Source organism: Ceratotherium simum, chromosome 29, assembly GCF_057802395.1.
Source record: "Ceratotherium simum simum isolate JZ-2026a chromosome 29, ASM5780239v1, whole genome shotgun sequence".
Taxonomy (NCBI): domain Eukaryota; kingdom Metazoa; phylum Chordata; class Mammalia; order Perissodactyla; family Rhinocerotidae; genus Ceratotherium; species Ceratotherium simum.
Genome location: NC_141928.1, coordinates 24,072,658 through 24,085,514, shown reverse-complemented (window position 1 = coordinate 24,085,514; position 12,857 = coordinate 24,072,658). Strand labels below are relative to the sequence as shown.

Sequence of the window (12,857 nt, the reverse complement as noted above, 5' to 3'; positions counted from 1 at the left end):
GGGATTATATTCTGAAGACTTTGAATATTAGGGTGAATAATCTGTATGTATTCAGTAGATAATGGGGAAGTCAGTGAGGGCTTTTTATCAGAGTGAAATATCAGAGCCTGGTTTTAGGAATATTAATTGAGTGTACGAGAGATTATGGAGAGTAACATTGAAAGCCATCTGGGGGTGGGAAAACCATTGGTGGTCTGTTATAATAGTCCACATAAAGTACTGAGAATCTGAACTATGTTTGTAATAGAAATGGAGGGAGGGGATAGATGGAAGAGAAAGTCCACGGTTGAATCTATAGGATTTGTTTTCCAGTCTTGGCAACTAAAAGAAAGGCAATAGTTATAAATAGCTAAAGGACAGAAAAGAGGAAATACAGTCTTGGAGGGGATAGAGAATATGATGAATTCATACTTGAAGAAGTTTGAGAGACTGTGGAATATCAGGGTGGAAATATTTAATAGAAAATTAGAGATACATGACAGCAATTTCAAAGAGAGACTGTAGCTGCAGAAATAAATATAATAATTATATGCAGAGAGATGATGACTGAAACTATGGGAGTGAATAAGGTTTCCAATGGATAGACTAGAAGAAAGAAGAAAACTCATAACAGATATATTTGAAGACTGGAACAAGGAAGAAGAGGTAAAGACAGAGAAGGAGTAGTTACAGAGGTAGAAGATCAAAAACATCGAAGTGTCATGGCACTGAAGCGTTTCAAGAAAGCAAGCATTGACAACAATCTTAAATACTTCAGAGCAGTGAAAGATACAAATATTTTTGGGAGATGATCATAAGAAAGTCACAAGTGACAAATGACCTTTGAGAGACAGGGATCAGTATACAGGTAGGGAGAAAAGCCAGATTGCAGGGAATAAAAGGAGAAAGTGGAAGCAGTGGGTTCACAAAATTTAGAGATGAGGAAAAGATGACATATAATGATAACTTGAGCCAGTGTCTTAGCATGTATCTTTTTGTAATTTTTCACTTAAGCACATTGATGAAAGAAAGTATAGCAAGATGCTATTTAGTGGGTATATTTAATAAGATTTTAGAGAGAAGTGATTTAAGAATGACATCTTTTAGCAAACAAGTCCAGAATTAAAAAGTAATAAAAAGTGAAATACTTAAAGCAGCACTTCTGAGGTACAGGAAGGGAGGATGATTTACACAGAATGTCCAGGGAAAATATATTACCTCCACAATTCCAATCGGCATGCCTCCAACTTGAGAATTCCTGACTGACAGCAAACTAGATGAGCAAGCGGAAAATTTGCATAGCTACTTCTATTCAAAGAAGAGGACTGAATAACTTAAGAAATACGAAGGTGACTTTGAATGAAGAAATGTTTACTTACTCTGAGTTTAATGTGTCTTTGGTATATAAAATTATCCAACAATAGCTGTACTGTAATGATAATGCCATTAGTCTCATAACAATATTGTCTGATGCCTTCTCACAATTCAATTCTTCTACATCCTACCAGAAAATCAACAAAAGAAAAAGATTCACTAGGTTGACAGTTGTTATGAAATTATTGTTACCATATTTCAAAGATCTATGATATATAAGTTATAACTTGAGAAGAAGCATGGGTATGGGCTCCCATTTTATGGAAAAATTAAAATTACACTGGAAGTAATAGTGGAAGAGCTACGATAGATGTAAAACAGCTAATGAGAGCTTCAGTAAGGAGGGCTCATCAATCTCCCAAAGTCTTAGATAAGAAGAAAGCAGCCTACAGGTGCCCCTATTTGGGCAAAGTCTTTTGTAGACAGGGATCTGGCTACTCCTAAGGACAATAGAAAAATATGTTTAAAAACCCATAGGATAATCTGCACTGAATGCTTATTTAAGAAAGACGAGAAAGCAGCAGTTAACGGCCTTCTAGGAATCTCCATCTGATGGCTGAGAAGCCCCTCTTTCCTTTAACACAGCAATTTTTGATCGAGTGAATAATTCAGGAGTGTCTTATTCTAACAGTAAGTTATGTAACTATGGATTAAAACAGTTTTCCCAAGCAGTATTTCTCCCCAAATAATTGTGTTTTAAGAACCTTAAATATGCAAGACACAATATCTCTTAAGAACCCCTCTAACAGAGCTTTGTGTTTCCAGCATGTAATTCTTATATTGTAATATTTGCTCATCAAATCAGACTTCTACTTTAGCATAATATTTGCCATTAATTTATACTCCATACTACCAAACCTGGTTTCTGCTCCCCACTCTCACTCTATTAAATTAATTTCTCTGTAATTTGTAATCCAACCAAGCAAACATATCAGGGAGACTCAGTCAAGAATTTATACATCTTAAATTTCAAATGATATGGATTTTTGAAGAGAATTTCTCTCTCTTTTTAAAACTTACAGGCAATCCCTACTTACCTTAGAAGAAATCCCGTAGTTAACATATGGATTAATATACTACCCCCTTTTAAGAAACATAGTTGCTTAGATTTTATTTTTGAAGGCTACAACACTGTAATTATTCTATAAATGTATTTAAAAATAGGTTAATTTACAATAGTAAAGAATCTATATTTGCTTTGTCATCTTAAAGTATGTTAAAAATTATAAGGCATCAAAGAAGCTTGGTAATAGTCATTTTTCAAAGCGATGATATTAGCACTTGTGGCCCATTTGCAAAGTTTTGGAAGAAATCACTAATAGATTATAGTTAAGCTCTCTATAGTAAAGCTAATAGTAAATTTCATGGTTATGCATATATTTTAATATATTTGATTTATATTTTTTACTGTATAGTTTTACCTGCAAAATTACAGCAGTGTGTTCATCAATTGTCACCACTACATAACCTTCTGTACCTCCGAAGAGTTTCAATGACTCACTGCAGCATCTCTCCACCAGTGTGATATTATAGCTATAAAATACAATGTTTTGGGTGACATAATGAAATGGTTAAGAAAAATTCTTTAACAAAAGCTGTATTGTCCTCCTGCATATTAAATTATTTGAACTACTGTGCTTTTTCTTTCACACATCAATTTATTCTACTTTATAAATTTGATGAATAAAATTATGATTTATTCAGTATATATGAAAAATTAATTGAGATGTGCATTGCCTTAGCTATTTTGTTAAATATTACTGCACACAATAATATTACAAATGTTTTGACCAACTTATTCTAGCTCTTTAAATAATAATTCATGAAATTAAAACATCATGTTACGAGACTAAAACATTCTGCATTTATCAGAATTTTCTTTTCTCTCTCCTTAAAATTGGCCTGGATTTTAACTACCTTTTGTAAGCTCATAATTTTCTGTGAATGCGCCATGGTCTTAAGATACAAAAACAAAACATGGAAAACAGATCTGCATTTTAACTAAGGTCACAGCACAATTATCCTTCCTTGATATACAGCCTAATGTCTAACATTCCTGTGACAAATTGTGTGCTATGATAAAGTGTTCCATATGACGTAAAAATGCACAGTGTTGGTATGATCTTAGAACTAAAGGTCTAAAAACTTGAGAGTTCCTTTAGAACGTCATAGTCCTGTTTCCCAGGTGGTATTTAAAGTCCTCTAAATAAGAATACTCATTCTCTATATTATCAATGACCCAAAGATATTACCATATAATTCACAGAAAAAAAAACTTACATAAAATGTTCATATTTGCTGGTAAGAAAAGAAATGCGACTAAAATATAAGTTTAACAATAATGACTTTTTCCCCACAAAATTGATAAATATTACTAAAAAGACAACAGTCAATAATTACTCTAGGGAGAGAAGTGTAAATTGACATAAACTCTCTGGGAAACTATTCTTATGTGATATAATTCCAGGGTTGAATCAGATAGAAATAGTGCCACATACACAGCATAATATTTAGCCAATTAGGATATATATATCTTTGCTAAAGTTATGAAATCAATAACTTACTTGGATTCTAGCACCTGAAGTATCTCTGGAGTATTAAGAAGTCCTTCAGATGCAAAAAACACATATGGAATCTGAATTTCCACAAGAAAACCACCAAATTTATCCAGCAAGGTGCTACCTAAATAAGAGAAAATTTACAAATTTTTCTTTTTTTCCTCATCTCCCAGCTCTTTCTTTTTGTACTAAACATGAGAATAATAGGTATATGTTCACAGAGTATAAAAATAATACATAGTTACCGTAAAAAATCAGAAATCAGAATAAAGAAAGTTCTGAAGAATAAAATAAATGCCCTGTTATCCTCCTATCTAGAAATAAAATAGAGTTAACAGAATTAACTAAAACTACTATATGCTAAAAAAAAAGTTTAGTTCTTACTTTCAGATTTTTTAATATATATTTGCTTGCCTATATGTGTACACTCACTTAAAAAAAAAAGAAAATGAAAAAAATAGGATCATACTCGACCTGAATGTTAAAGTCTGCTTTATTCACTTAAGTATATATTGGACAATTGCTGTGTAAATACAGAATGATTTACATCAAAATTTAAAATTAGGCACAGTAACCCATAGGGAATGATACAGATCAATAGGAAAAGAATAAATACCTCAATAGATAAATGGACAAAGGACATAAACAGGCAATTTACAAAAGAATAACTATACAAGATCAATTCACATATGAAAAGATATGGATAATCAGAGGTATGCAAATGAGCATAACCATAAAATATTTTCTGCCTATAATTCTACCACAGATTTAAAAGATTAATAATACCTATTTATAATAAAGATACAGGGGAAAGGATCTTCTCACACTTTCTGCATAAATATCAATTGGGATAGCTTTTCTGGGAGGATATTTGAAATATATAAATGTGTGTATACTTTTGACCCAGCAATTCATTTTACTTCTTAGAACAAGTATATACAGATATATAAAATATATAAACTACTATAAATCTTGTAGAATAATAGTGGAAAACTGAAACATTGCAAATGCCCGCCAATATGGAATTGATTGAACAAATTAAGTTCATCTCTGAGAGAATGGAAGAAGCCTCTAAATATAAACTAGACTGCTTATCTTAATCCTTTCTTGGGCCCATGTTTCAATTATTTAATCAATTTAATATTTAATTCTACATATCAAAGATTCCAAAGTAACCATTATGGTGATTGCATTTTTAGAGTTCTCTCAGAGTTCAGACTTCCCATGCATACTTGAGGTGGGTAGAAAGTATTGAAAGAGAGATGCACTGGGACTAAAAATGTATGGGCTCTTAAATTTCATGGATCCGAGAATTCACAACCTTAGTCACATAAAGTGTTACTGAGAAATACAAAGAAACCAAATGACATACAAAGTGGTTTTAGACTTTTTCTAAGTATTTGTGGATAATTTTTTGCTGCATATTAAAAGTTTTCTGAATCAGTCAATATACTATTACATATTTTTCCCTAAAATTCAATAACAAATACTGTTACATAAAAGTATCTGATTAAGATAATTGTAATAAAATTGTGCTATTCTAAGAAAAACTTACAAGTTAAAGGGATGAAGATAAATATCATCAGTAAAGCTTACTTTCCAAATGAGAAATATGAAGTAAGAAGATAGTTAAGAAAGTGGTGAGGTTAAAGCTTGAACTCAAGTTTTCTAATGCCATAGCTTATTCTCTTTCCACAGATCACAAACAGAAAATTTTCATTTTAATGGGGTAAAGAAAAAGATTTTAGTGTACATTCTTACTCTTTAAAACTGTGTCTGGAAGAATCACTTTAAAGGCCATGTAAGGAATATTCAGTTTTTCGCAGTGTTTGGTCCAACAAGAGTTTTCTGCATAATTGTATTCCACCACCAATGAGAAATTACTCCAGGGGAAATCTGCTCCAATATACTGATTATGTACAACTATACAGGAACTTGTACTGAAGACAAAAGAAAGCCAAGAAAATGGAATTATACTTGAGTCATTATTTACTTGGAATGATAAAAGATGACTGGTTTGGCTATTCTATTCTTCTCTAATTTATGCCTACTTATCCTGGAAAGGCACTGTATTTTCTGTTGATTTGTTCTCCAATTGTACTAATGTCTTTTTATCTTTATTTTTGATGGTCATACGTTTTTTTAATACAAGGATATAAAAACTGTGGACTATTCACATCCTCAAATGCAAGGGACCCTAATTTTATTACCTGAGTCCTATTAATAACAGACAAATCAACATGAGAAATAAATCTCATTTTCTTACAAATATGAGGTTTTAATCTTTGAGAATCTGTATAATAAAATATTATCTGACAACTTTGAAATGGTTTTTTTCTAAATGGGCTTCATAAGTGATTTAACAACAACAAAAAGATGGACACAAATATCATAAGTTTATCTTTCTCATCTTCAAATTTCATCTAACATAGCACTTACTGTAATTAAAATCCTCTACTGCTGCTTTCTGTCTAGAGCAATCTAGATAGATAGAAGTCAAAAGGTTTTATGTCTAGCTTTTATGGGCTTCTGCTTGATTTACATCTTCTCTTTATTATTTGGATCGCAATATTAGAAATAAATAATTTCTACACAAAATAAGGCAAAATAAAACCACTTTTAGACAAGTCAACACTAAATTTATTATTAGCACGCTCTCACTGAAAGCATTTCTAAAGGATGTACTTCAGGAAGAAGGAGAACCGAAAAGAAAGGAAGGAGATATAAGAAAGAATGCTGAGCAAAAAAACTAGTAAAAACAAGGGTAAGTCTAAATAGACAATTCCTGTACTAATGACAACAATAATAATGATAATTTGGCGATATTAAAATTCTGGAGAACCATAGTATATAAATACACAAGGCAATGAATTGAGTTAAAATGTTCTATGTAAAGAACTTTTCAGGAAGAGGGTAGAGACATTGATCAATTTCAGATTTTATTAAACCTTTTTTAAAAGTTAAATTCTAGGAGGGATTTTGCTTTTCCTGTGGAACTGGTATGTTTTCTCCCTAGAGATGAAGAAATGTGTTTTTACCCATTTAAAACACCTTTGGATTCCAGAAAATCTTTTCTTTTGTTTGAATGTAAGACGGTCAATGTTAAACCTGTTGGAAGAAAAACAGTAGCACAAAAAAAGTTTTTTCAGTGTTTTGTTCATATATATTTTTTAGATGTGTCATATATTTCACTACCACAAAAGTGAATTAAAGATCTGTGAACAAGGAAATTGCTTAAAATACAATTTGCTGCAGTATTTCTTTAAGTCTAAGGTAACAACAAATGGCAATATTTCTGGTGTGCGTGTATGTTGTGTGTATAAAAGCATGGAAATTGTGAATTTATTATGTAAAATAATAAAATGGATCAAAAACTTAATTTTAAAGTAGCCAAATTAAACACTCACCAATTCTGTGCAGTTAATTTTATTTTGCTAAAAATCATCATAGATTTTACCTTTTTCCTCTAGCCAAAAATTTAAGTACTAAACTAAACAGCAAGAAACTGCACTTCAATGTGGTAGGAATGCTTTTTTCCCCTTTCTATTGGCTGTATAAGAAGCAGAAGACTTACTGGGTACCACTAGTTCCTTAGATTCACTCCTGCGTCTTAATTATAATTTAAATTTCTTATGTTATAGTTTTTTAACAAAATATAGTATATTTCAAAAGAATAAAAAATTTCTGTACCCACAATACAGTTTATTTTTGGTAGATATAACTGATTTAAGAATAGCTAATTCTGGTTAAAATAAATTCTACACTCTATTATTGTACTCTTGTCAACTGTAAAGTTCATGAAGGTATGATGTAATAATAACAGAGTAATGCTTAATAAGAATTTTATGTTTACTTGACTTGATATGACAATAGATTTGGTAGCAATAAGAAGGGAGTGAGTACTATTTCTCTCTTATAATTTATGAGGTTATTCAAATTATTTAAAACCTAATCTCCTTAAATGATTTCTATTAGCTATGATCCCAAGGCAGATTACTTGCTGAGGGCGCTACTAGGATCTTGCAAACACATAGAAAAATGGAACCACATTTTTACTTTCTAACACTAGACAGAAAAAAAGGCCTAGCTCCTAGATACAGAGGATAGTTGCCAGTCAGAAAGGGAGTAAAAACATTTTTCAGTTTATAGAGTCAATATTTTTGTGTCAGTAGACCTTGTTAAAATAAAAATAGTAAGAGTAGTAATGATATAATCCCAAATACCAAAAGAAATATGGACGGTCAGCATGAAGCCTAGTTAAGAATCGACATATACAGTAATAATTTGTCGATATATCTTAAGTGACGTCAAAGGAAAAGGTACCCCACTAAGTAGGTTTAAGTATTCTTTTCTTGGGGGCAGGGATATTTTCTTAGATTCTTCACAAAAATATTCCTTCAGTTACCCAAATCCCCTTGTTTTATAATGCTAAAATTGCTCAGCACTTTCTTAATTTTTAACAATGTTTCCAGTTACCCTGATTCCAGACAACTGTGCAGGTTCAGCCCCACAATTGCTAACTCTTCTCAAACATTTTGGAACTAGTAAGGATCTTGTGAATTTGGGGAATATGAACTCATCTTCTTGGGATTGGAAAACTGAATGAAAAAATAAGATCCAAATTTGGACCTTAGACACACGATAACGTCATCATGAAATAGCACCTTATAAGGCTCTGCTTGAAAAAGCTTTCCATTCTCACATTACTATAATTTAAAATGTTAGTTAACTTTACTAACTGCATTGATAAGTGGATATTTGTTGCAATATTTGTATATAATTCAGTTCAATCTTTTTCACTAGTCTTAGTCTATATGAGGTACACAGGGAGGCATTCTTTGGCGCATTCATGTATTCAACAAACTTTTATTAAGTGCCTTCTATGTTCCAGGCATTTTTGTGGGTGCTAGGAATACAAATTAGGGCATGGTCCTTATCCTCCAGAAGCTGACATTTTAGTGAGGAAAACAGACAAGAGAATCAGTTATATCCCAGTGTGGTAAGTGGTGCCTTAGAAGTAGGCACATAATACCTTAAGAGCAAAGAGGAAAAGCATTTAAATCAAGGCTTCCTGAACAAATGGTTTAGCTAATTTTTAGAAGAAGTGTAGGAGTTAGCTTTCTAAGGGAGAAGAGCATTTTGAGACCAGGAACAGGAGGTGTAAAGGCATGGAGATAGGAAACAGCATGATATATAATTTGGTACGGTGAGATCAAAGAAACATTTTGGGAGATGGCAAAAGATGCAATTTATAAAGAGTAGAGAAACAGTAACCAAAAGGTGACATAGGTTGAAGATGGTATTTTATTTTATTTTTAAGACTGGAGGGCTTAAACATTAAGGGAAAGAGTTATTAGAGGTGAAGATTGGTTCACCTCCTCTACAGAGAAAAGAGGAAAAGAAAAGAACACAAGAAATGAAAGTAAGTTTATAGATGGTAGGGAAGGAAACTGAGGATTCTTACCCAATTAATAGACATTTGAAGGCATAATTCCCTTCTAAAAATGAGGGGATGAGTGTCATGGTAAAGGTTTGTGGTATAACCATTAGGAGGATAGGAAAGGGAACTAAGAAGATATAGAAAGATTGTTAGGTATTAAGAACCCATATAAGTTCAGAGAACATGATTTTATAGCAGCACCAATCTATATGATTTTCTCCAATAATGCTCAGCAGCTTAGGTGTAGGAATAGAGAAGTTAAATGTATTGAACGATTCAGAGTTGAGGATTAAATAGAAGTACAATACTGATTAAAGTAATGGCCACATCACTGAGTCTGGAAAGAGAAAAATATGAGACAAAAAAGGAGTTACCAGGTTGTAGATCTCTAAGATGCTGAAGATCATGAGAGAGCTAAAGGCAGCTGTAGACAGAGAACAATGTTATCAGACTGTCAAGTTCAGAGGCAGGACAGTTCTGCATTATCGCAAGGTGGATGGCATAGCCAAGGAGTGAATTGAAGATGAATATCATTTTTGTTGTGGAGAACAAAGAAACTATGAGGTCAAAGTGTGTAATGAATCATTCACATTAAAGACACCTAGGATAATGGCAGGACAAGAGAGAATACCATGAGCCAGGTACACAACTGTCCACAGATGAAGGAGAAAGTTCACGTAGTTACTAGATGATGGCAGTATGGGTGAGAGAGAATGGTATGGCAATATGGCACAGCCTCAAAGGATGGAAGAGAGATGGTTTGGAAAGGGTAATGGAAAGCAAGAAATGGCTTCACATCTCTATGAAGTATACATACAGAGAAAACTATCAGCTTCTATCTGAGAGGAATTACAGGGGAAGCAGTATCGTGTGGGGAAAGTTGGATTTCAGTTAAGACTAGGAGGTGAAAGAAAAGAGTTTACTTATAAGCAATGGGTTCCACAGCACAAGGTGGAAAGGGTCAGCAGAGGGGCAGTAGTGGGTAGCAGAGTCGAAGAATAACACCGAAACAAGAGAGACCTAGGTTCAAATCCTGATTCTCTCACTTACTACCTGTGAGGTTTGGCATGCTACCTCACCTTTATGAACTTTAGTTACTTTACTTGTAAAACTGAGCTAATAAAACCTATTCATAGAGTTGTAAGTAGCCAGTATTATTTAGCAACTAGTAGGCAATCAATAAAAGCTGGTCACTATAATAATAATGTACATATAAGTACATTATAGTACATTTATATTACAGACTTATAGTCTAGATCGATTTAAAAACTGGTTGGATCCCAGAGTTGTATACTTTCAAAGTGTGAATTTTATGTATGTTAATTACATCTTAATTTTAGAACTTGGTTAAATCAATACATTTTTATATGTTCAAGCACTTATTATCAAATGAAGCATAATTTAAAACTCCCTACCTTCCATTTTGTTAAGGATTTTAATGAGTGAATGTTTTTCAGCATCTGAGTCCATTCTTATTATAATCAGCACCTGACCAAAAATAAGAATTTCATATACATGTATACATTTTCATAGTTTTGCTACAGTGACAAAATAATAAACTTCATTGGTTACATGAAACTAATGACAATAAGATTACAAAATAAATATTTGTGTTGTAAAAGATGTCAATGCTTAAACACAAAGGAATAAATTCTGGTAAATAAATTCTGAATATCAATGAGGAAAATATTTTGGGGCAGCGCATTCTTAGCATTCCTCAACTATTCCCATGTAGGTGACTCTCTCTATACATAAGTTGTGTCTGCCTGTATTGTTAGTATTAAATTCAACCCAGACAAGTTAGAATTTGTTGGAGAAAATGAACAATTTGCTGGTATACTTTCCCACTTAACATTACAGGTTTTTTTGGGCGGGTGGTGGGAACAACAAATCAGTTTCAATTTTGAATTTGTTACTGATTGATTTAATTTATTTTAATGACTTAAGCAAGTTACCCAAGTAACCATAAAGTTGGGAATAAAGACATAGAGGGGACAGAGAGGAAAAAGAAAAAAAAGGCCAAATTTGTATCCAGATTTGGTGTAAACCATTTGAAATGCTTTTCTTCTTGATAATATTTTTAACAGTATTTTCTCTTAAATCTTCATTAATGCAACCTTCATATGCTTGAGGTAGGGTGGGCAAAAATTTCCAATATAATCCAAGACATAAACTAAGTGATTTTTTCGTAGAATCATATAGGATGAAATTCTAGCTGAATATCTAAAAATAAATTATTGTAGTTCTATTATTGGGTATATGTTCATGGACTTACAAGTACCAGACAAAATTTTTGAGAATTGGAGGACCAATCCATAAAAAACTGTGTACAACAAAAATTAAAGTATTTTAAAATTCAAGATATATGAATAACAATACAAATCATCCTTTCTTTGGGTCCAGTTCTATTCTGTTGACTTACTTAAGGAGAAAACTGTCAAGGGGCAAAACAGTATAGACTATTTCATAATTTCAAATTAAATGCAAAAATTTATCTTACATCCAATTCTTATTTAAACTGATTACTTTTATCTGCTTTATTCTAATACTTAACCTTAATTTGCTGTTCACTTTGCATCCAATTTAGTATCTGATGTTGCAATTCTTGTATCTTGTAGTTGGTTTCAGGATTTTTTCCCCTAATAAACTGTACAATCGCCAGCTGTCTCCAAATGTCATCCAAATAAGAGCCTAAAATGCATTTGTAGATATCTTTTGCATTTGACAAATATCCTGTTAAAAACAAAAGTAGGGGAAAAAAAGCATATCTTTTTGTTCTTTGAGAAACTCGACGGTAAAAACCTGAAAGGAAATAAGAGTCATAACAGAGACAGTTAAAATTTCATTTAATCCTTTTCTGATTTTTATCAAAGATATTGACTAATGAAAATCTTGAAATTGAGTGAAGCTGAAACATATATACCAAATGTCTCTTTTTAATCTACATAACACCAATATACCTGGATAGACTCTACATATTCTCTGAATATATCCCGTTCCTTCCTGCCTTCTCACTGGTTGAAGCTATTGCCTTCTTCCTTTAACCCCAGGATCTATACTTACATGCAAGTTCTGTGGAAATGCCACTTCACTGGAATTTTCTTGGTATTTTATCTATACAGCTTTTGTACTTAATTTATGGTTATTTATGTGTATGACTTAACAACCTCATTAGTCTATAAGCTCTTGGGATATAATCCATGATATTTATGCATAATTAATTTGTATAGCTGCTAAAACAGCAGTGCCTACATTCAGACTCACTAAACAAAGTCCTCACCAAGAATTCTGAGACCCATCCTTGACGGTTCATATTCAGTAAATCTAGATTGTGTCCCAGGGATTTCTAAGTCTAAAAAGCTCTCCAGGTGACTCTGCTGCACAGTGAGCTTTGTGAACTACTGAAGTAGAGCATTTGGCATAGTAACTTATGTAGATCAGGTGTTCAGCGAGTATTTGGACAATAAATGAAATAAATTTAAAAAATTTAATGTTTATGTTGATAT

The 12,857-nt window shown here is 32.3% G+C and overlaps 1 protein-coding gene across 1 annotated transcript in view; it reads right to left on the bottom strand.

Annotated features, from left to right (window-relative positions):
* The window catches only part of SHOC1 (shortage in chiasmata 1), a 77,794-nt gene that overhangs the window by 14,760 nt on the left and 50,177 nt on the right, over positions 1 to 12,857 (bottom strand). The window contains exons 16-22 of the mRNA XM_004423329.3: positions 11,906 to 12,084; positions 10,767 to 10,839; positions 6,950 to 7,019; positions 5,673 to 5,851; positions 3,918 to 4,035; positions 2,775 to 2,886; positions 1,359 to 1,480 (exon numbers count right to left, since the gene is read on the bottom strand). Of these exons, the coding sequence (XP_004423386.2) occupies positions 1,359 to 1,480; positions 2,775 to 2,886; positions 3,918 to 4,035; positions 5,673 to 5,851; positions 6,950 to 7,019; positions 10,767 to 10,839; positions 11,906 to 12,084 (853 nt within the window). The remainder of the gene's footprint in view (positions 1 to 1,358; positions 1,481 to 2,774; positions 2,887 to 3,917; positions 4,036 to 5,672; positions 5,852 to 6,949; positions 7,020 to 10,766; positions 10,840 to 11,905; positions 12,085 to 12,857) is intronic.